The sequence below is a fragment of the Serinus canaria genome, chromosome 1A (genome assembly GCF_022539315.1).
Source record: "Serinus canaria isolate serCan28SL12 chromosome 1A, serCan2020, whole genome shotgun sequence".
NCBI classification, from domain to species: domain Eukaryota; kingdom Metazoa; phylum Chordata; class Aves; order Passeriformes; family Fringillidae; genus Serinus; species Serinus canaria.
Window position 1 is genome coordinate 43,704,428 of NC_066314.1, and position 27,587 is coordinate 43,732,014.

General features: G+C 40.4%; 2 protein-coding genes across 7 annotated transcripts in view; one reads left to right on the plus strand and one right to left on the minus strand.

Moving 5' to 3' along the window:
• The window catches only part of FGD6 (FYVE, RhoGEF and PH domain containing 6), a 72,341-nt gene extending 58,769 nt beyond the window's left edge, over nucleotides 1–13,572 (minus strand). For 2 of the 3 annotated variants that reach the window (XM_018910098.3, XM_050984419.1), the window contains exons 1-2: nucleotides 13,369–13,572; nucleotides 1,567–3,985 (exon numbers count right to left, since the gene is read on the minus strand). In XM_018910098.3, coding sequence (XP_018765643.3) covers nucleotides 1,567–3,985; nucleotides 13,369–13,381 — 2,432 coding nt within the window. In that variant the 5' untranslated portion in view covers nucleotides 13,382–13,572. The remainder of the gene's footprint in view (nucleotides 1–1,566; nucleotides 3,986–13,368) is intronic. The other variant, XM_018910097.3, reaches the window with a different exon arrangement.
• A 172-nt stretch (nucleotides 13,573–13,744) lies between these two features.
• Nucleotides 13,745–27,587, plus strand: part of VEZT (vezatin, adherens junctions transmembrane protein) — a 52,643-nt gene continuing 38,800 nt past the window's right edge. For all 4 annotated transcript variants that reach the window (XM_030237888.2, XM_030237889.2, XM_030237891.2 and 1 more), the window contains exon 1: nucleotides 13,745–13,877. In XM_030237888.2, the coding sequence (XP_030093748.2) occupies nucleotides 13,842–13,877 (36 nt within the window). In that variant the 5' untranslated portion in view covers nucleotides 13,745–13,841. The remainder of the gene's footprint in view (nucleotides 13,878–27,587) is intronic.

Below are 27,587 nucleotides of genomic sequence, written 5' to 3' on the forward strand. Positions count from 1 at the left end.
CTTGAATAAATGTAACAGTGCCTAGCCCATAACTAGAAATCCTGTTTTCATTACAAGGTTTCACCCTTCCCAACAAACAGACCCATGTTGATAATATTAGCTATAAAACAATTAACATAGGATGCCCCTTAAAATATTTGTCTCTTCCTATAATAAGAGAACACAGATTCTTTGGAGCATGTGTTTACTATACACACATCCAAAAATGAAACAAAACTTAGTAACTCTCAGTGAAAAAGGAAGTTAAATGTGACTATCTAGAAGCTAATTCATTTATTCTTGTAATTTATATGTTCTCAATAGTGTGAAGTTTGCTGGGGACTTTGAAATATACAGGCTGCATATTTGATTCAAATCCTTATTGTTGGTTTGAGATAAATCTTTAGGATCTGTAAGATAAACTGATCAGCTGAAGTTAAGAAATTTCACGATACCGTGTAGAGACAAAGCAATGCTTTACATGTTACCACACTGACAGACACATTAAGTGATGCTGTTCAGAGAGAGCACATGACTCTGGCCACTCCCTGTGGCTTATTTCTCTTCCCAGCATCCACCACAGCAATATTAAAAGGTCTATTCCTGCCTACTCCATTTAGCAGCCGTTTTGGACATAGAATCACAAAATCATTAAGGCTGGAAAACACCTCAAAGATCATTCAGTCCAACTCTTAAACCAGCACTGCCAAGTTCATCACTATACCGTGCCCCCAAGTGCCACAGACAGACATTTCTTGGACACTTCCAGGGACAGTGATTTCACCACTTCCCTTGGTAGCCTATTCCAATGCCTGACCGCCCAGTGGATAAGTTTTTCCTAACATCAAATCTAAACCTCCCTGGGACAAATGGAGGCCATTTTCCTCATATCTATGAACCTGTCCAATCCCTTTTTAAATCTGCTGACACTATCTGTCTCCACTACCTCCTGAGCTAAAGAAACACAGCAGCAACCTGCAGAGTTACCAAACCCCATCATGCTAATATTCTATGAGTCACACAGAAATTGTGCACCACTACCACCTTTGCTGGGAGCACAGACAGATTCAGAAGACACACTGTTTTTAGAGAGAGGCAGTAGCTTCTGTTATACCCAAAAAAGCTTTCCAGACCTCATGAAGAATTTGCATAACCAAAAGCTTGTCTGCTCTTCCCAGCTCTATCAACAGATCTAAAAATATATTCATTCCCCCTACAAACCTAGCAACTATGCACTCTGGATAGTTATTCCAGTTCATTGTGAGACTGGTAAGGTTTATTCCTCCCCATTGAAGTATTCTTGAATACAAATACATGACTGTATCTGATTTGCTTTAATTAAACGTGGAAAAGTTTCCCAAATTTTGAGGAATATATGAGGAATAACTAGCTTACTTTTCCTTTTGACTCACTGCCAAGTGCAAGGAGTTTTCAAAACAACAAAAGCCTACAGAAAGACATACAGGAACAACTGTCCTGCTGACATTTAATGGAAGAGGTACGGCCTCTCAAGTTGTCATTTAAACATATTTACAACCAACAGAATTACAATGCAGTGGTTCAACTTCCCTTTTCTCTTTATTTTACCTGTCAAGTCTCCAACGCCTGCTTGTAGCTTCACAAGGCTCCTCAACTTCATAGAAGTCAGTGCTCTGGTCTTCCAAGCTGCTGGAGTTCTGCCATTCCGAGCAGAGATTTCTCCTAGCACCCATAGCAAAAGGCAAGTTCTCATACTCAGGTATTTCCTCATAGTGACGCACATTCTCGTACTCTGGATCACAAGTGCTGGTTACAGAATTCAAAGGCATTTGGGACAAATTCTCTCCCCAAAGTCCATGTCTTTCTAAAGACTCCAGCCTTTGGTTATTTCGCATCTCAGGCTGACTTCTGTTTCTCTGCCTCTTCTTCTGTAATGCTGGACTACTTATTTCTACGGAATGCGCCTTGGCAGATTTAGCTTTCCTTTCACTGCCTACAGACCCTATATTAGTGCTGCTATTTCCATACCCATTCCCATTGGAAAGGTTGGCAATAGCACTCTCCACTGACTGGCTGCCTTTAGACAGAAATTTTTGGAAGTCACTTTTCTTTAAGCAAACCGACAGTTTCATGTTCAGAAGCTTTTTCAAACTATTTTTCTTGTGATGGTCTTTGCAGGGCTTGTCTGTCCTGTCCATGTCCACAGCAGAGAGAGACTTGGCCCTAGGCTTTGTCACAACAGTCAAGTGGCTGAAACTGGTGGCAGTTTTTAATGATTCAGAATTTCCTGAAAACGGAAGAATAGGATGAGGTAACTTCCAGACAGGTTTTTCAGAGGAACGTTTGGGTATGTCACAAGACGAAAGTGCATTCTGCTCCTTGGCTCGTGGGTGTGCAAAGTGAGATCCCTCTAGAAGGCTGTTCGATTTGTCTTCACTGGAGGTGTAAGAACTTTTGTCCACAAGCTCTGCTGACGCAGCTTTTTTCAGCAGGCCAGCAGCTGGAAGGCCATGTCTCTGTGGTTTCTTAGGAATAACTTTTGGGGAAGTCTCATCCTTTATTTTAAGTTCCTTATTTTCCAAGTTTTGTGGCGAAACATGGAGGCTGTTGGCAGCAGGTGATTGACTGCTTGCCAATTTGACCTGCTTTGGCAAACTCATGGACAGGGTATCACACCTGACAAAGACAGTCCTTTTGTCCACACCATCTGGCATACTGCTGTCATCTGTTATCTCATCCATGAAGTTATGGTCTGCATTTAAAGAAGATTCAACATGTCTCCTCAAATCAGGGCTTCTGTGTGAAAACTGAGGCAAAAGATTTTGTGAAGCTGACTCTTTCACAGCAGGCTCCTTTACCTGAGACATTTTTTCTGCATTGGTTTGAGTTACCTCACATTTTTCAGGATGAAACACTTCTGCATTATTATTATTATAACAAACACTTTGACCAAGGACATTAATTCTTGCTGGCTTTTTTAAGCTTTGGTCCACAACACCATGAGAATCTTTCTCTGAATTAGATGGCTCCTTTGTTCCTTCTCCTGCGCTGTCTATGCCATCCTGACGGACTAGACACGCAGCACGTGTCTTTCTTGGCTTAGGGACAGGAAGAACTTTGGAACTCAGGACTGAAGATATTTCAGGGGAGGCTTTATCAGCATCTGCTTTCATCCCTACTTCACCTGAACACTTCCTATTGCTACTTAAATTTTCATTCTCTATAGTTTCCTTGTCCAATGAGGAAGAACAACTGTGATTATTTTCAATCAAACTAGGACAAATTTCAGACATCTGAAACTCATCAGCAATAATTTTACCATCAGCATTTTGTTGCTTCCCTTTAACTACCTCAGAAGATGATGAAGATTGTACAAGTTCCATAAACTCTATTTTAACATTATTCTTGGAACTGCTGCCATTCCCTTTGTCAAATTTGTCTGCATACCTGTGCCTCACAGGACTGCTGTTAGGAAACACACCATGAGTTAGGACATCCTTAAGTTTCTCTTCCAAAATGCTGGCTTTCAAAACCACCTGACTTCTACCTGCTGATTTTTCATTGTGACTATCCCCCAGAGACAGTGCATTTCTTTCACCAAGCTGGATATTTTCTAAGGTGTCAAAGTGCTCAAGAATAATCTGAGTTTTACAGGTGTTCTCTCCATTTCCAAGTTTATGAAGGCATTCAAATTTGCAAGGTGACACAGGTAGAATATAAGCTGTGTTTCCAGTACTCCCTTCTGAGGTTTCATTTTTATAGTTCAAACGGTCTAGAGTTTGAGAAGAATCTTCCCTGTGCTCCTCAAAGCTTTTTGTGCTTTTTTGTGTAGATGATGGAGGTTTAACTTCGGGGATGGAGGAGCTCTTGAGAACCTTTGGTTTCGGTGCAATTGCTGGCTTGGTTTTCCTTGCTGCTTGTATCCCACCAGAAAGCACAATATCAGGCTTCGGTGCAACAGGTGGAGGCACTGCCTTGTGTCCTAGGACAAATTTTGGTTTGGGGGCCACTGGTGGCTTCTTAATTTCTAGGAAGGAGGGAAAACAAAGACTTTAGTCACCATTGCCCACAGAACAACTTCACCTGCAATGCAGTGGTATTAAAAGTTTTCTAACATTTGTGGTCCACAAGAATTCAGTGTGTGTATGGATACATTTTTCTCTTAAAAGCATGCCTTCCTTCTCTAACACCTATTCTTTACCAGTTGCCTTTCTTTGTTTAAATAGGCACATCAAGGCGTGGTAGGGAAGTTTTCAAAGTCTTTTCATAAACAAACAGTTTAACATAATATTAGTACATTACTCCCTCACATGCTAAAGTCTGATGCCAAGAAAAGCAGAGCAGATTCACCTGGTTCTGCAGTTTTAACTGTAATACCATTTTAAAATGTTGCAAGTATGTTAAGTGCCACACAGACAATAAACCACAAAGACAATGGCACAGCCAGAACAGTGACCAGGGTAGTTCAGTCCCTTCCTCCACCACCTTGAAAAATGTGTAATCTAAAATACTTCATTCCCTTCCTTTCCTCTTCAGACAATACTGAGATGAATTACTGTACCAGCTGCAAAACTGGCACATCACTACCAACAGTTCAGTTAGTCTGTGGTATGAAGTTAATGCAGTAATTTGGAGCAAGGCAGTACCTTTCTATTGTAAAGCACTATTTCTGTGACTTGTGCAAAATTACTCTTCCCAACTTGTCTGACCTAGAAACAGTCACCACTATTATGAATTATGACCCACTTGGCACAACAAGATGACAAACCCTGGGGAGAGTGTACAGCACTCAAGAAAAGGAGCTCATGAGGAACTCGGAGATTGTGGAGTTTTAATCCTGTTGTTTGAGTAGTTTGGGGGCTTTTTGTGTTGTGGTTGCTTGTTTTTAAAAGTATGTCTGAAACATTTGAATATTTCAGGAGACTATTTATGACCAATTCATTTCCATATGCTGAAATATTTTCAGATTTCTAAGAGCTTTGAGTGTTTTTTGATATGTGCAAATTTATAAAGTAAACAAGTTTCTCATGCTGTTTACGTATTACCTCTGTATTTACTACCCTTATTTTGATCAATATTTTAGTATACTTTCAGTAATTCATATACATGTTAAATAACAACCTCGAGAAAACACGTTGGTTAATGTTTCACATGCAAATAGATAGGGTAGGCCATTGATTTATTGTTCCCTCTGAAATGTGGGTTTGGTGTCTGGTTGTGTTTTACCACCATTATTACAATAGATATGCACTGTATCTTAAGCTCTAGCTTAGATTAGAATGAAGTTTCAAAGTTCAGGTTTGTTTTGTGGGGATTTGTTTGTTTGAAAGAAATCTAGATGGGTAAAATTAAAAAAAAAAAAAAAAAAAAAAAAAAGGACAGATGCCCTCAGTCGCAACTATTTCCTAAGCAGCAAGCCACTGCTCTAAGCAGAGAGGCAGAAACAGTAAAACCATGTTTTTCTAGGACATGAATCACTAAATGGTACCCAGACTGCCTCTACCTCCAGTTAGAATGGCTGCCCTTGCTGCCACTATATTAGTGAAGAGATAAAACTCTGATGGCAGAGGCTCTCATGTCTCTGATGGCAGAGACAGCTTTTAAGAAATTTTACAAGAGGGAATCCAAAATTTCTTTCCAAAGGTACAGCTCCATATAGCCACTGACAACAGTGACCCAACTGTGACTTACTTCTAAGGCTATCCCATCTTCTGCATCCCATCTAAAGGCAGGTTTCAAACACACAGAGAAATGAATCAACAATTTGCTAGGAAAAAACAAAATTAACTCTTTAGGTGGGTAACTGCTGATCCTGAACAGCAGAAGAGAGCTGTACACTCACTTTCAGACAAGTCAACTACTTATTCAATTGGAATATGAAGTGATGGCAATAAAGGAGCCTGTGTTCCATGGCAGAAAAACAAAGAAGGGATGCCCAGTTTGTCACAGAACACAACACAGTAGTAGACCTGGGCCATGTTCAGTAATATTTACTAAGTTATTAAAGCTCCCTGGAAACAGGAGAAAGATAGGCTGCTTTGGAACCCTTCCTGATGCCCAAGTGAGAGAAACAGACTGACAAAGATACAGGAGATTAAACACTGGCTAGGTAAGCAATATCCTGTGGATTATTTTTCCCACGCACAAACTGAAGTTCATAAATCTTGCAAGTTTCTCTCTCTATAGTGGGAGTGCCTTACATTTTAGATACCACCAAACTAGATTACTCTGCAGGGCTTTTAACTAGTATTTATTAGGGAGCACACTCAGAATTACGTGACACCATTACCTGAATATAAACTATCAAAACCCCCCATGGTTTTATTAAAACTAAGGCACGAAAATGTAAAGAAAAGAAAAGCAAACAGAACAGTCTGTAAGCCAGTGGTGGAAACCTGGATAATGAACAGAGCAGAAAAATTCACTTCTGATAATAAGTGCAATTCAACATGATTTCTGAAGCCTACTAGAATTTTTCAAATTACTTCAATGTTAAAAAGCATTCAGGCAGACAGAAGAGACCAGCAAATTGTGTGGGATAATAAAGACACCACTGTCTGCTTTAAACTGATTGCACATTACATCTAGAGTAGATATGGGTCAATGTACTAACAGGCACATTACAGTCTCGGTATCCATACAGATCTGCAGTCAACCATCAGAAAGGAATGTGATGAAGAGCCCTTTCAAACAGAAATGTGATGTGAGAGGAAAGGCTCCAAGAAGGAATGCATACCAGTAGTTTTCCTCAACAAAATATCTTTAAGTTTCTGAAGAATACAAGCAATGAACTACTTGTAAAAAAATTACAGCAGCTGACAAGCGTGAAAGTATAGTAGATTGACATTAGAAAATGAGAATTAAAGTTCAGTTACTTATAAACTAATTCAATTAATTGTTGGATGAAAAGCACAATTCTACATAGCAGTGCTCTAAAAGGGACAATTTCCCATCCAGAATAGACAAAAAATCTAAGTAGGAGGCAACTGTTATATATAAAGGTGTAAGGAATGACTGGAAGTCATATGAGAATGACTTTTTATTAAATGGCAAGCATTAGCAAGGTGAAAAACAATAAATACATTCAAGGAAATGTTAAAGAGCAAATGCATGGGATAGTTAATTGTTTGGACAGTGGGCTTTTTCCTGGTGCCATATGGAACTAGCTATTCACCTAAGGACAGAGATGGCTGGTTATGCTTAGGAGAGTAAAAATTGAAGAGAATTTGGAAATCATTGCACATAGTTGTTTTATGAGAGCTCCCTATGAGAGCAGGTCTGAAGCTAAGCAGTAGATAATCTGCTAAGTATAAAAGATGAAGGAAGTTGAAAATATTTCTGTACATAGCACCTACTAGACTGAAATGCAATGTCACCTTCCAGCAATCTCAGAAATTATTACATGAGCATCCAAAGTCTAAAAAATTATGCTTCAAATCCCAAGGAAGTTCATCCTGGTTAATTTAACCATGAATTTAAAAACTAAGATGGTAATAGAATATATACTTATGCACATGTGAAAGGTTTTGGGTAACAGATGGCTCTTGAATCACAAAAAAAACCCCAAAACCAAAAAAAAAAACCCACCTAACCCCTGATGAGATTCCATAGCTGACTACTGAGGTTTGACATGTTCAAACTAGAAACAAAGCTCTAAAATTCTTATGAAACCTAGAGGATAATTAACTACAGAAATACCTCACCTAGTGTTGTGGGGGAGCCACAAGCACTTACAGGCAACCTAAACTCACTTTCTGACATGTGTAGAATTTTCAGAGGTAACATTTTTTTTTGACTGGACATTGGATTGTCTAGCCTGTCATACTCAGGAAATTAGAGAATCACTATGATTTTCCCCACTCCCACCTCCAACCTTAACCCATTTCTCAAAGAGAATCCCTGCATCCAGGGATTCCAGTAATAAATGCAAATCTGAGTAGAAATATAGAATTTTATTTGCATAAACAGATGAAATGTTTAGGAGCCAGAGAAACTGTCAAAGAGATATTCTCCAACCTGCTTGACTATGCAAAGGAAGAAATCCATAAATAAAGTGACTAGCAATGCTGCCATCACCAACAGGAAATCTGCTGCTCACACAGGAACAGCCAATACCATGCTCAGTGCTGAAGAAAAAAAAGTACTTAAAAATACCAACACCTAACCCCCTTAGAAAAAGTAGATTTAAAAGGGCGTTCGCTTTCTAACAACAAATTGCCACGAGCCTCACCTATGCAGATCAATGCATGTGCTCTCTGTCTGACTTCAGGTCACAGCACAGAAACAGACATTTATCTCTCTGGTGAATTACATCCTTCAGCATGCTGAGGAAAAAGCAACACCCATTCTCATCCTGCTGATCTCCTGTGCGACCAGAACTTGTTATTGCCTGGCTGGTAAATGCTCCTGCTCTTCCTTTGATTTGTTTCAGAGGAGGATGAGGACATCCTGAAACAACTTCTACTCTCAATCTTTTGACCCTAAAGTGCTGCCCATTTCTGTTCTTCAGATGATAGAATTTGACAGCTGAGAATGTCACTTAAAAACACATCTGTATCTTCTCCTATGCACTATCATGAGAATGAACAGAAAAGCCAATAAGATATTGCAATCTTAAGCATTACTATTACACAGCTTTAAATCCTTCTCAGATTTTTTATCTCTTGTTCTTTTCCCTGCCCTACATGGGAACAAGGAGAAACAATGATTTGTGAAGGTGAACTGAGGCAAAAAAAAAAAAAAATCAAATAGAACTACCCCATCTGCAATAAACCCTACTGTTGCTAAAGGAGTGTTTTTCCCAGGTAATTTTTATGCCAATACCTTTGAGATCATGTTAACAACTTCCATATTTAGGAACAACAAAAAAATAGGGACAAGTCATGTTGGCTTGCATCTGTCCATGAAAAGGGGGCAAATGGTTCTAGGCACTATCAAGCTGATATAACTTGATATTCCTTTCCTTACAATGCTTCACATGAGCAGAGATTCTCCTTGTGGTACTCAGGATGCCCTATGGGACTATCTCAAGTCACTCGGGTAGGATCCTGCAACCTACCCTAAAGCATTGCCCCTTCTGAACCACAAAAAGTAGGAAGAAAGTAAAAAAAAAAATTAGTGGCATCAGATTTTGACAGCAGCTCAGCCTAAGCTCGAGAAAAGGGTACACAATCAAATTACTATGGGGTAAGCAAAGGTGTGAATTTAACAAATCAGCTACTTTATAGAAGCTGGTCACATGAATACTCTTATCTTACCACACAATATATATGGCAGTTTATTCCTTTGCTGTACCCTAGAAGGTTTATTCCTTATCTGAAATGTTAAGGTTACAGATATTTCACATACTACTTGACAAATCTATTTCACACACACTAGGAAAAGAAAAGGGCTTCTAACAGCTACCACGCAGCAGCTGGCCTAGAGCAAATATATGCATTGGCTTTCTTGTGGCACCTTGTTTGCATATGCACACTGTGTTCTCAGATACAGCAAATCACATCTGTAGGCTATACATGAAAATAATGCAATGCCCAGAAGGTATCTACCAGGAGACCAATGGGCTGTTTTTTCTCACATGAAGGAATAGCTTGCTCCAACAGCCAGTTTGCTGTTCCTGAGACTATTCTGGGCACAAAACAATACAACTCACAGTCTTGAAACAAGAAAGCCAGTCTGGCTTTTAAAGAACATGTAGGGAGAAAGAGAATTACTGCTATGTTTGAGATATGCTGAGAGATTATTGCACTAGCACTCAACACACTGCAGAAAGAAACAGCAGCCTAAATTTTAAAGACTCATTTGAAGGCTTTTCAGGTTCATTACTTTGTTTTCAGTTACAAAAAGAAAGTTTCATTAGGTAAAGACCTCAAAAAAGTATTGTGAGATCATTAATTTATTTCCTGCAAATGTTTATTTATTTTCTCATTATGGAGAGACTCTGATTTTCACAGGTGCCACAATGCTCAAAAGAAACAAAAAAAGGAATGAGTCATAACATCCCGGAAGATAACACATGTAGTTTTTAAAGTACAAGGGAAAAACGTGGCTTCCAAGCCACTAGTTTTAGAAAACATCCTAATTAAACTGCAAAAGGAAAGCATCAATTTCAAAATCTTGGGTTGTTCACTGACTTATGGAAATAAAACAGGAAAGTTAGGGATAACTTCAGAGCAAGGACAAGAGATGAATAAACAACCTTTTAAGATCACATGCAGAGACAGAGCTGAGTAACTCTAATGAGACTTGACACATTCGAGGGTTAAAGGGACATTAAACGCTGCAGGCCTCATTTTTTTTTTCAATCCTTGAAAGCAATGAAGTTTGATTGGAAAAGTCATGATGATTTTGTTTATTCTGTTCCTGCTATGGTTTTTTCCATTTGAACTACATTTCTGACATTAAAATACATTTTTCTCATTGTTGTTGTCAAATCCAATTTCAAGCCTAAGCTATACATTCTGCCCACATTAAATAAGCTCTATAGATTCACATATAAGGACTGTTTCTTCAGCAAGAAATAATAAATGTCAAACTCATAACTCTGAGCTTTTGTTTTTTCCTTTTAAAGGCAAAGCACATACTTGAAGCCAGCATATTACTTTCAGGCAGAAATGAGTAAATGGATATTCATTGACATAATATATATGGTGTGTATATATGTAAATATATCTTGGGCAGTGCATGAGAAAGCAATGGCACGAGTATAGCTGTAAGTGAAGATTGAAACCAACATAGGGGTTGATCACTACAATAGGATAACCTTCAAATTATATAGAAGTGTTTTTTAAAAGTGCTATAGACCCTTAGCTGCAATAATTCCAGACTTACATACACATTTTGAAACATGTAAGCAACAGCTGTGGCAGAACTCCATCACAGAGTTATGTTAGTTCTGGACTGAGATGTAACTGAAACACTTCTGTAGAGGAAATAGAAAAGATACATAGCAAGACACTGAATATGCACTGCATTATTTAGAAAGGCAGAAGGTAAGCTGGAGCAAGCTTAAGGCTGGGTTATCAATCTCTTCTGGAACTTCTGGCTTTGGGGAGAAGCTGTGTTTGGGGTTTCTCCCCATACCACAGTTCCCTCAAATAACACAGTATCTCTCTTAGAGAAAGCCCTGCATATCAAGCATACACCTGCAGATGTTACTTAAAAAGAAAATTAAAGCAATACAGATGATGGTGTACCATGCTGTTTTGTCCTAAAGGTACATTAAAAGAAGACCCAAGAGAGGCACTTGGGTCCCTCAAGTCAAACTGAAGGAAGGATTTCTAGGATTTCAAGTTCCACCTGAAGCCTTCACAGACAGTAACATTTTTACAGAAAAGCTCTATTACCAACCAGTTTTCAGAAAACTGGCTTACAGAGCACAAACCAGAGTAAGAATTGAATTCACAATTAAGTAATTTCAGTGTAGGAAACAGGTTCTACAGATCACAAGACTGAAATTCAAATACAGGAGTTGTTAAGTTTTTATATGAGCAATAGCTTTATAAAGAATGCCTGTATATTACAGGCACTAAATTCTGCAGCAAATATCAAGAGAGGTACATTAAACCTTCAGATCTGTCTTTTGGCACTCTTCAGCCTTTTCATACCTTAACTGAAATGTCAAAGGCTGTCATGATGCTGTCAGCAGGATCATGAATCTCTAATCTTGTTTCACCTGTTCCCCATGTATTTTATCGTCACATAATGCATCACACAAAATACTCTTCATTCCCTCTTAAATACTCCTCATCTTCCCTCTTTCTGGCCCAGTACTTTTTATGCCTCCCTCTTGAAAAACTTGTTGAAATTTAGATTTGCCATGAAACTGTCCCACTTTCTCTTCTGATATTCCTCAGTATCTCTTTTTCTCTTTTGCTTACTTTATTCACCAGAACCCCTTTGTTCTCACCTTCCCCATAAACATCACCACAATGGACACTTAAAACTGATTTAGTCACACCACCTAAGATCTAAAAGTCCTGAAATCACTGTTTAGTACTGAAAATCTACCCAACTTTCTGAAACTTAGTACCGTATCAAATTTTAACAGCCCAGCTCTTGAGCACCCCCTAACACTTATGTGCACAGCTGTTTAACTCTTTAAAGATCAGTGTGAACTGCACAATCAGCAGCACTACTAAAAACGGGAACATACAATGCAGCTGGTTAAGCAGAGATAACCTGCTTTATTACATGCTTCTCAAAATCTAAACAAAATCAGTCTGTCAAACATATTTAAATGGAAATGTTTTAAATGAAGCAGAAAGGTGCATTAAATCGCTTTTCATTTTCCAGTAAATTCTGATTAGCTGTGAGAGTTCGGATAACTTAATTAACGCCGGAGTCAACAACAAGTTGACATACCTGAGAGGCAAACACTGACAACTGGGTAGATATTTTCGCTTGATAACTGTGTATTGCTTTTGCTTTAGAACACCCACCACCCCAATCCTTACAGGAAGCACTTTGCTGCTTCCCGTTTAACCCTACAATTAGCTGTGTTTCCATCCAATACATCATAATTTACACGACATGTTTTCTACGCAGAAACAACTCCTGTTCTCGTCTTTAGGCAGATAAGAAAGGAATCTACTAATCTAACAGATGCCTGAACAAAAGCGCTAAGTTAGCACACCACCGTGCAAGCAAATATAAATAGGAGCAATTCCCTTAAACACGGGGTGCTCTTGTTCTCAACCAAGAATTTGCCTTGGAGCTCTTTTAGTCATTAAACTGGCAGCGGTCAAGAAACGGAGGAGGAAAGGTAAGGAAAGCACTGAAGTAGGTCAGTTCCAACCCGCAGCTGGAAAAGCCAGAAGCGAACGCTTTCCAGCACCCCCGTGGGGATCCTGCGCGCAAGATCCCGGCCAAGGCAGGTACATCCCCGAAGCAAAGCCGCAGCTGACAAACTCTCGCAGCTCCGCGGAGTCAGACGGAGCGACAGCCCCAGCGCCGGTGCTGGTTCTCCTGCCAGAGCCCGGCCCCCAGCAGGTTTCCCCCCCCGTGAGCTCATCCCGGGCGCAGAGACCCGCTCAGGACACGCGGGGCGGCGAGCGGAGAGCCCGGCGCAGCCCCAACCCCGTGCAGGACGTGCCCAGGGGTGCGGGGAGCCCGTAGCGGACCCCGGGAAGGGCTGTGCCCCGGGGAGGGCTGTTCCCCGAGCCGGGTGCGCCCCTCACGCTCCGACTGCTCCCCGCCCGCCTCCCCGCGCTGCCCCCGGAGCGAGCCGAGCGCGCAGCCGGGACGGGGAGCGCGCCGGCGGCTCCGGCTCCCGTCTGGCGGCAAGAGCCCCTCATCCCCGCGTCCCCGCCGCCGCGGGGCGAGCGAGGTGACGCTGTCCGGCCGCGGGGGCAGCCGCGGCCGCCGGCTGGACGGAAACCGCCGCTCCCCAAAGTTTCCCCGGACACTCACCGGCGGAGCTCATGGTGCTCCCCAGGCGCGGAGCCGCGCTTCCCCTCGTCCCTTACGCCACGGCCCCTCTGAGGGCCGAGGAGAAGGAGCCCATTGTTCCCCCGCGCCGCCACCCAGCCGGAGGAGCAGCCGGAGCAGGAGCAGCTCCCCCCGCCCGCCACCGCCGCATCCCACCCCGCGGCCGCGGCACACGGAGCGCCCTCACACGGCGCCCGCCAGCGCCCCCTACTGGCCACTCCTGCCGGGCCTTCGCCCCTCCCCGCCCCCGCTGCCTCCGCCCCCGCCCCGCCCCCGCCCCATCTGCCCCGCCCACAGGGCGCCCGAAAGCGGGCGCTCGCTATGCTTTCTGGGAGCTGTAGTTCTCCCCGGAGCGAGGCAGCGCCCAGCGGGCGGGGCGGGGCTGGGCGGTCGGCGGCACGGCGGACTCGGTTTCCCAGCGTGCCCGCAAGGAGGGGGTGGCATGGCGGGCAAGGATGACACCGGAGTTCGACGAAGAAGTGGTGTTTGAGGTGGGCGCGGGGCGACCTGGCGCGGGTTGGGCTCGGGTGTCTTCGTCCTTCGTTGCGCCACGGCCCCCAGGGGCGGTGTGCACCGGGCGGGTCGGGGGGGGGCGAGGGGCGCGAGGCGGGCGCGGGGCCCGGCCCAGGGCAGCTTCCGCCGCGGGCGGGCAGCGTCGGGCGGGACCGGCGAGAGCGGCGGGTCGGGGCGGTGCTCGGCGTGTCCCGCGTCCCGGAGCAGCCCGGGGCCAGCGCCGCGCCCTCCGCGCAGGCCGAGGGCGGGACGGCTCAGCGGGGCCGGGCGATCCTTTGTGCGGCGGTGCCGCGCTGCCCGGCCCCGCTGTCGGGCGGCCGCGGTGGGAGGTGTGGCGAGGCCCGTGACGGTGGGGGTTCCCTGAGAGCCGCCCGTGAGCGCCGCTCGGGCTGCGGAACGGCGCCCGGTCAGCCGAGCTGAACCGCGGGGTCAGCGCGGAGGGAGTAAAGAGCTAAATTCTGCTTCTGAGTGGGTCACGCACGTAAAAGGTGTCTTTCTGCACGCACACAACTGTGCAGTGAGCACTGAAACCGCTTTATCTCCGTAGTGTTTGTTATTACTGGATTTACATAAACCGTGTCTAGTTATATCACGTCTTGTTAGAGCCACAATATGATCTTGGCCTTATTGAAATAACAGTGGCTAAATATATCAGCTGTTGCGGTTTGGTAACAAAATCCAGTCTGTGCAGCGGGTAAGTGTAATTGTATCTTAATGGAGGACGCACCTGGTGTTGCAGGTATACAAAGTGGTTATAGAGAAATGCTGTCTTTAAAATTAGTAATTATTATAAGTGCAGTAAGGCTTCTCCTTCAACCAGGATGCAGAACACTCCTTACATAAGCAATTAATTTTTCTCAGCTGTGTAAGCAGTATGTCGTTAGTCTTTGGTCCATACCACAAAGTTTTGTGTTCATCCACAACCAACCTTGGATCCTAACAATAAGATTTATTGTTTATGTTGTTGATACATTAAATTGCTTCCATTCATACTATAAATCTGGGGTGAGAATTTATTTCACAAGTATAATGCCTGCTCTCTGCATTTCTATCTTCAGTAAAAGTGGTACTTGTTTTACAGTTTCACCGTTCTTCAGTTCATGCAGCAGCTACCATTTTGATTGAAAAATTTCTGCTGCATAAAGAGTAAAAGATCTCCTTGCATATGCTCTTCATTATTATCTTTGTTTTCAGAAAGGATTTCCATCACTAATAAAGGCTCTTGGATGCATTTACTGTACCAAGTGTTTGTGTGTGTGTGTATATATCCATACACTGAGTGACACAGTAACATCTGTTCTATATTTTGGTCCATCATAATAAAATCAGAAAAGCAACAGTAGGACAAATACAGGCTGTTTGGGTTGGCCGATTGGCTGGACTACAAAACTGCCAACTCATAAAAATGGGTAGTGTGAAATACACATCAAAATTATCTTCAGGATACTCAGCAGGGTTCATGCTATTGTAAAATGAAGGCTCCACAGAGAATTATGAGCATACTTGACACACATGAGCCAGAGATGGGTATTGGCAAGGAGTCACAAAGTATTGGGGTAGTTAATGTTACAACATATTAATTTTAATTTTTGTTTTCTTGGCCCCCACTCTCTCCCACTTAATTATTTGCCATTTCTGGTAAGCAACTACAGTTTTTCTGCACCTCAGTAGGTCACTTCCCATGTTCTTCAGCAATCACTGTTGCAAGAAGGCTTTTAGCATTTAATATTTAGACCTCAGTTGCTGTGAACAGCAGCTTTCTCTGTGCATTTGGAGATCCCTTCAGCAAGATACCAATGGATGTTATAAGGCTAACAAATGTGTAATCAGGAAAGAAGTGTCTTTCATGTGCCTCACACTCAAAAGGATGGAAGCAAATAGGATATACTTCATGTGTTCCAGGTTATTTTTCGCATGTTTTTTGGATCATAGCTCTGTCCAGCTGGCCCTGAAGACATCATTTTGCAGCATCAAACAGATGATGGCCTGCTGATAAATATTTCTGAGCTTCCAAGGACCATTCATTTTTCTCACTATCCAAGTATCTTTTACATTAATTTATCTTTGAAGGCAAAGAAGCACAAACTGCATTCCTGCTTTGGGAGAGCAGTGTTTTCCATCAAGTTCAAATGCCACTGCAGATCATCATGACTGAACAATAGTGAATGATGGGCAGTTACTCTGTCCACTAAATGCTGCCATATTCTATCAATTTATAAATTAATTCCTGCAGCAGCCAGCAATTTTTATTCACTGACTCAGTAGTCCCAGCACTTCAGTTCTTGCATTTGTTACAAGCAGTTGCTCTTCTAATTAAAATGCTACAAACACAGTGGGAAGAAACAGAGCTCCAGAAACACCAGAGGTGCCCCTAGTATGTTGGGCCTGAGCTTGTCTACCCAGCAGCATGACAAATTAAAAATCGTGGCAGTGTAGAGCAGATCGTACTAAACAATGGAGGAACAATAAATGGTGTGCTTTATTAGTGTTTGTCTGAATTTATTAAGGGAGATCATGAGATAACAAATTGATGCTAAGTTGCTTAAGATGAGGCTTTTTACAAAATCTGGAAGACCATCATGATGCAGTTACAGTGTATCTTGGAATCCTCTGCAAATTTTCAGCATTTTGTATATTTGTATGAGACTGAATTGTATTAGGTTTTTTTATTGTTGTGTGGACAATGTGATCTCCTGCTTGTTTTATTTTTTTTTATGTTTAAGTTAAAGAAGCTTCTTGTTCAAACTAGCTAAATTTCTGCATCATTATGCCAGTGGAGGGACTGTGTCAGGACTTTGATGATTTATAACTGCCACCTAATTTTTGACTGGAAATTTATTCATGCCCACTTCATACCTACTTGCACATCAGCTAATATTTTCCATTATCTTATATAGTTCTTATCTGTCTCTAGAATTTACAGAATCACAGAAATATTTAAGTTGGAAAAGACCTCTGAGATCAAGTCCAACCTTTGACTGATCACCACCTTATCAACTAGGACCATGGGCCAGTTGATTCTTGAACATCTCCAGGGATAGTGACTCCACCACCTACCTGAGCAGTAGTGCTTAAGTACTCTTTCTGTTAAGGAATTTCTGCTGGTGTCCAACCTGAACCTCTCCTGGTGCAGTTTGAGGCTGTGCCCTCTTTTCCTGGTGTTGGGTGCTGGGAGTAGAGTTTGACTTCGATATAGTATGATAGGGTAACTGCTTGTATGTGTCCTTGATTTTATCAAGAGCTTCCACATCATTAGAGAGTTTGCTTCTATTAGTCCCTCTGTGTAAGGTCTTGCTGTTGTCTGTTGTTAAATTGCATGCCATTAACAATACCCACTTAAGGTCTTCCCATTCCTTTTCTATTATGTTTCAATCCTTTTCTGCATATATGATGTTCCTTGGTCTTATCAGGAAATGTCATTAGCAAGGTTTTTGATATAAGTTTAATTATGGCAAATATCAAAGCTTTTAAAAATGCAAAAGCTTTGACCAAAGACTCGTTCTTTATGAACTCCATTAGTAACCTTCTGATCCAATGGCTTTCCATTCAGTGTAGACCATTGTTATCTCTGCCATCAACATACTTGGTTCCTTTCCCATCTTTCTTATCTAACTGATATGGCACAGTATCAAAAGTCCATAACCATACAGCATAGTGTAAAAAGTTGACATAAACTTCCTGCATTTCCTTTATCTAAAAATTAGCTGTCTTATCGAAGAAAGATGTCAAGTAAGTTTGGTACAATCTACCTCTGGTGAACCAATGTGATATCTTCTTTGATGATCATTTGTTTTCTTCTTTGTCTTTGAATTTTGCAAGAAAGAATAATTATTCTCAGTAGCATGCTAGCTTTTGATCAAATTCATAGACCTGACATAGTCTTGATTGCTTTTCTTCCTTTTAAATATAGGCACTATGCTTGGATTTTTTCTGCTTTTGAGTTTATAGATTTATCAAAAATCCTTTCTGCTGCATCTTTTATCTCCTGTGCCCATTCTTTCAGAACACTGGGATGAAGGTGATCCAGATACTGCATTTTCAGCTTCCAGTTTCTGTTTTCAGCTGTGTAATTTGTCCTATATTTTAATGAGTTTGTGCTAGCTTGGGTTTCTTTTTTTTTTTTTTTTTTTTTTTTAACCTTTGGATAGATATCGAAGCTGTGCTCGCAGAACCACAGAATGTTTGATATTGAAAGGGACCTCTGGAGGTCATCTGGTCTATCTTGCTCAAGTAGGGTCATGTAGAATTAATGGCCCAGGGCCATAATCAAGGATAGAGAGAGATCTCACAATCTCTCTGGGCAACCAGTGCCAATACTCAGTCACTCTCGCACCAAAAAAATTTATTGATGTTCAAAGGGAACCTCATGTGTTTCAGTTTGTGCCAATTGCCTCTGGTCCTGTTACTGGGCACCACTGAAAAGTGCCCATTTCTCTCCTCCTTGCGCTCTTTCTTTGGATATGAGAGCCACCCTGAGGCTTCTCCAGGCTCACCAGTCCCAGCTCTCTCAGGCTCGCCTCATGTGTGAGATGCTCCTTCCTTCAGTTTCACCCAGACCATTGTTGAAATCCCAGAAAGTGATCCTTACTGTGACAGAGCAGTTCTGGTAGAGGGGTTGTAGGTGACCCTTTCTTTTTCTGTTTTAATTCTGTGTATTTAGAAGAAAATTACTCAGACTGCACAAATATATGATTTTGACACACACAATACCAAACTGCCACCACCTTAGATTTTTAAGGGCTTTTGCATATGTAGTGTTTGAAATACAAGGATTTATATCAGAATTATGTACATGTACAATTGTGCAATGCTGAATTAATTTCATTGGCATAAAATTTCCATTTTTAAAATTTTTAATTAGGAAAGAAATATTTTCTTACTTGAGACATTGCTTTTATTCATACATGAGTCTAGTGCCATTCCTACAACCAATTCTGTCCATATTATTTACTTAATATTGCTATTCATTAGCTATTTCAGTACTGGTAGAAATTACATGTTAAAGTGTCACTGACATGTTTTATGAAAAATCCTTTCCTTAGGATTTTTCCCCTCCTGAGAAACTGAGAGACCTCAGGAACAAACAGTAAACAATTCTTATCTGCTGCTGTGGAATGCAACGGGGAATCTGTGATTGGCCTCCTCAGGATGTTTCCAATTAAGAGCCAATCACAGTTCACCTGTCTGGCCGGTCTCGGTCTGGGAGAAGACCTTTGTTTTCAATTCCTCTTCTATTCTTAGCTTAGCCTGGTAGTGAAATCCTTTCCTCTATTCTTTTAGTATAGTTTTAATATATTATCTATCATATAATAATAAATCAAGCCTTCTGATACATGGAGTCAACTTTCTCGTCTCTTCCCTCATCCTGGAACCCCTGTGAACGAGACGACATTAAAGAATAGCTGGCTGTGTGTCATAATGGTTGTATTACAGTGGAATCTAATGTTTTATTCTAGATCTAGAGAATCTGATCATTACTTAACTCCAGACTTTTAAATTTGGAATTGTTTGGCCCAGTAGAAGTCCCAGACTGAACAATACCATATAAATCACTGCTTATTTAGGCATCAAACCAAGATGCTGCTTGGTGCTGAGGGGCACAGAGGATGCCTGCATGTAATGTTCTGATCCACAGATTTCTGTAAGATTGGAAAGATACCCTAGGAAGAAGCACCACCATTTCCCAGCATGATACACTGTATACAGAACAGGCTTTAGCTAATACATTTCCTATACGCCTACAACAGTAAGACATGTCTAAAATGCGGTATTTCTTAGAATATTGGTGCATCACTAAACATTCAAGTCCTTATCTGAACCCTTTTAAACCATATGTTTAAAAGGTTGAGCTTTTATCAAAACACTCAGTCATGTGTTTTCACAAATGTTTTTTTCACCTAAATAGTCTGTTCTAAAATAATTTTGTTTAAAAAATTAAACAAAAACCAAGGAATCTAACCTTAGAAACTTCTTGATGTGATGAGAATTTTAAGTCACTTTTATTCAAAAACCTGAAAAATTTAGGACTTGCAAAATAATAGTTTTTTTGTCAGGCATCAGACTTGTAATGCTGTATTCTAAAAAATAATGTCTCAAACACACATTAGGAAAAAGAAGCTGAAAACCAGCATTCACACACCTTCAACAGTACTGTCAGTAATGCTCTGTTAGTAGGATTTTTCTCACTGAATAGTGGGTGAAGTAAAGATGTAGTACTCTTATTTTTTATGTATGCATACAATAAAGCCAGTTCTAAACTGTGGCTGTGTCAAAGCCACAGTTCACTTGTCATTCTAAATGAGCTGGTTTTGGGACTGTGCTTTGTCTGCTTGAAGTGTGGGCTGTTGGCAGAAAAAGATGTTTGGGCTTCACTCCTCTTTTGCAGTTTATTCACCTCCTCTTCCTTATGCAGGCACCTGGATTTGTGGGTGATGCTGCACAATGGCTCAGGAGACTGATGAGACAAACTAACTTGGCTAAGGAAAAAAAGCACCCTCGTTTTTTTCCTATCAGATTGTTTCCGTGTCCCATCTCAGCACTCGGCTGCATAAATTAGAACTCAGGGTTCTAAAGTGGTACTGCAGCTTTCAGCTGCACCCAGGGGTAATGGCAGATGAAATTGACCATGTGAATGCAGCCTGGGGAGATGCTCTGCTGAGGATTGCAGTGTGCTGTTCAGGCACTTGGGCTGGTGACGGATGGACTGCTTCAGATATTTTGCTTCTCAGCGTTTTGCTAAGTTGAAGGGGAGGACACTGTGCTCCTTTTCATCACATGACTGGGGGCAGGTGATACCACAGAGAAAATAAAGTGTAAGCTTTAAACTGTGAAGAATAGTCTGGTTGTTGAAGAGGCCAAGTCAACTCAGCAAGCATTTCTGGATATCAGAAGAAATAGATTAAAGTATTATATGGACCATATAGTGTGTAAATCTATACTGCCATTACTATTTTTAATAGAAAATTTTAAGATGAATGTACACGATGATTCAGAGTAAATTTTGAAGTCCGTTTTTTAATCCTCCTCTGTCTTAGCTGCTCTGGAGTCATGTACAGAGGGTTACTACTGCAGTACTCCTTTTCAAGTCATGAATCAACTTTCTTGAGACACTGGAATAGAAAGAATTGCTCAGTATAGTTTTCTTTCAATCTTCATAATGTGACTGCCTTTTGGGTCTTGAATGCCTTTCTCTTCAGTATAGATGTTTGCACAGTGTGTTGTCATTAGGAGTAAGAATTGACATGATCTGTGGTAGATAAGTTGATTATTTGGAGCTAATGTTTTAAAGAGGTTTCAAAACTGTATCAGAAATATTTCACTAGTTTACCAGTCGGGTGTGTTAGTTTAATTAATTGAGTTTTGAATGTAAATGAAGGAGTAAATCTTCAGTGAGTTAGTGACTGGTATAAAGCAAAGCAGCCTTGCTGTATCATCAGTATCATCAGCCTAGTCTGATGAGTGACTTCCCACCCAAAACTCCAGGTGCAGAGCTGGCTGGCTTGTTACCTTGTCCTTCAGGGAAAGTAATGTTCACTGCTTTTACTTGCAGTTTTTCCAGTATTTTTCATCTGTCAGAAAGGACCTGCTCAGCTTTTCACCTGCATTTTTTTTAGGTCCACTTTTGAATGGGTAAACAGTGCAGAGCTCTCAGTGAATTTCAGTGTTTTGTCTAGTATGTAATGTTTTTTTCTAATGCTTTTCCACTATGGCAGTAATGTGCAGCCACCTGCTGTAAAATGCAAAGGAAAGAGAATTCCCATGTCAGAGATACAGTGATACAGAAATATACACAGGCTGTAAAATTTCCCAAACTCCTGAGGACGCATGAGTCCATGCAAAATAGGTACATATCATGGAATCCCAGAATATGCTGAGTTGGAAGGGACCCAACTGGGTAATCGAGCCCAACTCCAGGCCCCATGCAGGACACCCCAATAATCACCTCACAGTCCTGAGATCATTTCCAAATGCTTCCTAAACTCAGACAGGTCTGATGCCATGGCCCCCTTCATGAGGAGCCTGCTCCAGTAGTCAGCCACCCCCCCAAGGTAAAAAATTCTCTCCTGATACCCAGCCCAACCTTCCCCTGACCCAGCCCCATGCCACCCCCCCCCATGCCAACTCCTGCCACTGACCAAGATATTGTGCATCAAAAAATATCTGGGAACAGTAATAGATTAATGGCTTTGTAGTAGTTCTCAGAGCATACTTTTAAAGCAGATGATACTGTAGTGCTGGAGAAACCATGGTGTGTGCTGCTGTGGCAGTGAAAGCAGAATAGGAAATCTAAATGACTCTCTGGCTGCCTTGAAGTCATTGTCTAATACCAGCCGTGTCAGCAGCGCCTGGCTCTTTGTCAGTCAGCACTCAGGAGGAGGTGGTTACCAGCCAGGAGAATATGACCAAGGCTTTTAAGCACCGTTGCTTGGAAAGTCTTATTAATGGCTGAATATGAGATCAATGTGCAATAATTCTTTCAAGCAGCATCTTTTTAAAAGCCTTTAGCAATCTGTCATCTTCGTCTCCCTCCTCCCAATTAGAAAGCCACATTAGTCAGGAGAAATCGCATGATCCTGGGAAGTTTCAAACTGCATCCGCTGATGCTGGGAGGAAAATGCCTCTGTGCAGGGACACAGGTGCAGTTACACTGACAGCTTCTTCTCATCCTCGTCTCGGATCATCCTGGCGGGACAAGCAGAAAGAAACGGGGAGGTGGGCGACATTTTGTCAGGTGCATGGGAGCAGTACCAAAGAGAAAAATGGAATACGCTCTTCCAGGAGACAAAGATCGCACTGTCTGTGAGTGTTAGCTCAACTTTTTCAGATCTGTTGTGAGAGAGGGGAAGATTTCAATACTGGTAATTTGTTCTGAATTTAGCCACCTGTTCAGCATACCTTAGCCTTTGCTGTCATTCCGGTAGAAATGTTTAATCCCTTGGGGTTTTAAACTGATAATTCATAATTGTAGTTATTTTGGAGGTGGCTTAAGCTCCCACAGTGATTTTGGAACACTGGAAACCTCAGCTTTGAACAACATCCATATTTTAAGAGGAGATATTTAAGCCTTTGTCCAATGTCATTAAATACTGCTTATAAGGTTAATCTGTTTAATTAGCTACTAAGTGGCAAATTGTGCCATAGTAAAGAACAAGGGTAAGGGAAGCCCCTGTCTTTATTGGAGAAATCCTGAGTCATTTACTTCATGATGCATCAGCAAAAATAATTGGGTGTGGTTTTGATTTTCAGCTGCTATTGTAACAAGGCTATAAAAGCTAACAGTGTCTTAGTCTCTGATACGTGCATGCAAAGGTTTTTCTCAAAATGCCTCAGATATTTAAGTGTGGTATCTGTGCTTGCAAGGCTGTAATAGATGTAAGTATTAATCTATCAAAAGCAACTGTTTTCTGAGGCTAGGGAATTTTCTATTAATACAGCCTTTCCATCACATAGTAGTAGGCAATGTTATGTCAGATTATATTTTGGTGTTTGCCTTGATTTTGATTTCTAAAAAAATTTTACTGTCTTATAATTGCAGACACAATGCTCAGTCTTCAGTTTAGATTATGTTTTTTCCTAACCCAGCTCTATTAAAATAAATATTGCTAGAATGTTAAAGACCCACAGTAATTTAGTGTACTATTCTTTAATCCTGCAAAATATATCTTGGGTTTAGAATGAGTCTCAACCACTTTCAGCATTGAAAAAAGAACTGTAATTAAACATATGTTTGTGAGTGAAATAATTTTTAGCAGTATGGATCTAAAATAAATATGCTTATGGAGTTGTCAATGAAGAGGAAAGGATTTTCTTTCTTGATTCTGTTAACGGGAGCTTAGATAAACCTATACCGTACTGTAAATGGTTACAACTGAATGACTTTGCACTATTACTGTAGGGAGTTAGAAAAGTCATAAAAAGATAAGTGGTTTTTTGTTGGTCTCTGCTGAGTCCATAGAAAACTCTGATTCTTCAAACTTTCAAAAACCATGTTCCTGCTCAGTACATCAGCTGTTTCTGACTATCTCGCTTCACTTGCTAACAAGTTTTTTCAAATATAATCTGCATAAAGTACAGCAAAGAAGAGTGGCTTTTAGTCTTCTTTCTGTTCTGGATCTGTTTCATTTCCAGCACTCATTTTGAACAATTAAGATAATTTTTAAAAATGCACTGGCCGTAAATGTAATCCCTGTCTCCTGTGTCTCAGAAAGTGACTTCTACAAAGCAGCAGCAACTTGGAGGAAACTTTAGGAATAAATAGAGCATACTGCTGAAAAACCTTGTTTTGGTATCAATTACTTGAGATAATATTTCCTATCAGTAACTGATAGTGTGATGGTAACGTAATAATGAGCTTAATTATTTTTTTTAAATTTCCTCTCTACTTTTTACATTATTCATTACCATGTCATTCTGACAGAGAAAACTAGAAATAAACAAACAAACCTGACTGTCTAACAGGAGTAATACTAACGATTCTAGTTATTATCTAAGTTGAGAGTGGTTAAAAGTAAAAATTCAAAAGTCCTTGGAATAGATTCCTCTAGAATAATATGCTGTATTAATAGGAAGATGAGATTTTGTATTTAAAATTCCCTCTTTGTGCCATCCACTGAAACAAACTTGCTGTCCCTTTACCTTACATTCTAATGTAAAAGCTTTTTCACAGGTCTAATTTTATTTTTTTTTATTACCACCTATTACTGCTTGCAAGGATAAACTTAATGGTGTATCCTGAATTTCTTGAAATAAAAGTGTAGCATTTATATCACATGCAGAAATGTAAAAGCTGTTGTGGTTTTTTTTTCCCTTTTTAATGATGGACTGTTGTAAAAAGGAATTTATGAATTCTGAGCAAAAAAAGTTGGGAGGAAACAAGGCAGAGGCCTCCTATTTTCCCCAACCAAGAAGTGTATTTTTTTGATATCATCATGATATTTGCAGGTGAAAGCAGCTGAGCTGACAGTGCTGATGAACAACAGCATGAGTTGAAACCAAGGAACTTTTCTCACATTTAGAAGTGCATGTTCAAGAATATGTGCAGGTCTGCAATCTTTTTTATGGAAAAGAAGGCTTTTAGGAGTGAGAGGTTTGGGTAAGGATCTAAGCTAAAAACTTAGAGCTATAATTTGTGATACATAAGACACATTATGAGATTTAATTATGGCTTTCAAAGCTTTGTGAGGATGAAACATGCTTTGTAAGCAATAAGTGTAGTACTTCTGTCTCTTGTACTGAAACACAGTATTCAAAATAGGATATTTTAATGGTATCATATTGCAGTTGTATAGTAGCATAATTAATAATTTTCTGATTCCTTGATAATATTGGAAATTCTGTATGAATTTCCACACATAAAATCTACCCTTTGACTTTGAAAAATTGCTTTAATGGATTTTCTAGACATTACTGACATGTCATGGGAGATATTATCTCTAGATTGGTGGAGACATCCTCCATTTTTTCCTCTTTGATTATAGGCAACCATGAGTTATGCAGACCACACAGCTTTGCAAGTGACAGGCCAGTAGGAAATGAAATACAATAAATAAATAAATAAATAAAGTGGGTTTATGTTAGCATAGACTAATGTTTATATGCCATCTGTAGTATTTCTAATAGGAGTGTAATCTTCAGATTTTTCTAAGTAAAATGTGAAATTGCCTGTGCTGTACAAGAGACCTTATTCTTAATAGATGATTTTTGTAATTAGTTTGTTAAGATTCCTTATAATCTAATTTCAGAAGGGCCTCAGCCCAATTCTTATTCATTGCTTTCTTTACCCACATCTTGCATGTTTCTAATGAATTCAGAAATGGGGAACAATGGTGGTTTTACTTACATAAGGAATTTTAGTCACAGCATAGCTCTTGGTCATTGAAGTTTATAAAAATACAGGATTCCTCCAATATGCAAGTAAGTTCTGCTAATAATATTTCAGAAAGAGTCGAATAGACACAGCATGTGGAACCAAAGAAATCTGTAAGAGGAAGATTTTGTAGCCTGAGTACTTTCTGAGAAACTGAAAGAGAAGACCCAACTGAAAGACCCATTCTCTAATTAAAGGAATAACATTCACATTAAATTTTAATTAATTTCGATTTCCTAAGCTAATAGTCAGAAAACTGATTTCCAGTTCTGAACAGGGATAAAAAAAGTGTAAATTTACCCATTACAAGACCATGTAAAAGAGCCATCTAAGAGTTAGTCAGAGGGGATTTATGTAAGGTCCCATATTCTACCTTAATTACAAGAACAAATAAAATTATTCTTCCTAGCTAGCGGCTGAAATCTGAAATTTCATTAATATTTGCAGAGATGGTGTATTTTTTACTGTTTCTGTAGAGTAGAAAATCTACTAATTACAGTTAGATGGAAGATTGTGATGTAGCTAGGCAACCAGAATTGGGCATTCTTACTATGCCATATTGCACTTATTAGTGATAGCTTTCCAAATTTTAGATAATTCAGTTTTCAGTGGATAATCTCTGTCTGTCTCTACCTCTCATTCTGCCTTCCCTCATCCATTTTTGTGAGGAAATGGAACTAATCTAATGGCAATAGACCAGTTTTCTTGATCAGCTTTTAAAAATTATCTCATCATGAACCCCAAAGAAAGGTGCACCCTGAGATAATAGAGAAAAACTCCTTGTTATTTTTGGGTTGTTTTGCCAGCTGTCTGCATGTTGGTGAGTGCCAATAAAGTGAAGAGCAGTCATGTGTCATATAATGGCTGGTGCAAGTGTGGTCAAGATGATGATCAGGTTTTCCAAGAGCCTAGATATGATTTCCTTGAAGTTCCTGGAGTGAGCCTTATAACTATGATTTTTGAAGGAAACATTCTCTCTTCACCCACTGCTTTGTCTGTGTCTTCATCTAAATGGGGAAAATTCCATGCTACCCCAAAAGTTCTTGTGTGGAGGTGTTCAGGTTGTTCCAGGTGTGTTGGCAGTGCACAGCCTGGCTCTGTATGAAAGCCATTTTATGTATATCCGTGCATATTCTCAGTTTCGTCCTGAAGTTGTTAAGTGAATTTCACAGGGTCTTAAATAGAACAAGTATTCTAGTCTATTATGTTTTCTCCTCCATTTTAATTAAGGAGTTCTGGTAAAATAGCATGTTCTACTTAGAGAGAAACGGCTGGTGCAGAACAGCACAGTTTAATTAGAGTTGGATGCATTTTGAAAAAGTACTCAACCATGGAAGAGGGTACTTAGAGAAAACATAGGACTGTGTCATCACACTGGGAATTTCTCACAAGGAAATGAGTCATTAACCTATCCTAGTGTTTTGCACAATCATTGTTATTGTGGGTGTGATTGTCTGTACCTGTGAGTTGGTATGAATATTTAAGTTTCATGTAATGACTGGATACTGAATCTGTTGTGAGTAACTGAAACAGAGTAAACACAAGTATGGTATTGCATGCCTTAAATAGATAAGAGGGATTTAAATAGTACTCTGGTGATAGGGTTAAGAAAAATTCCTGAAGTTAATTTATTCAGCTGGTATGCATGATGGCTTCCAAGTTTTATTTCATGGCAAGCAGCATTTGAGATTTGGCCATGTTGGTACATAGTCAGAGTTAGGTGATCCCCTTCACAACTTGCACCAGTAAGTTAATGATAGTCAGTGTAACAATTAATGGTAGGTGTTCTGTAGGTGGTTATTTCTGCAGGCCTCCACAACTG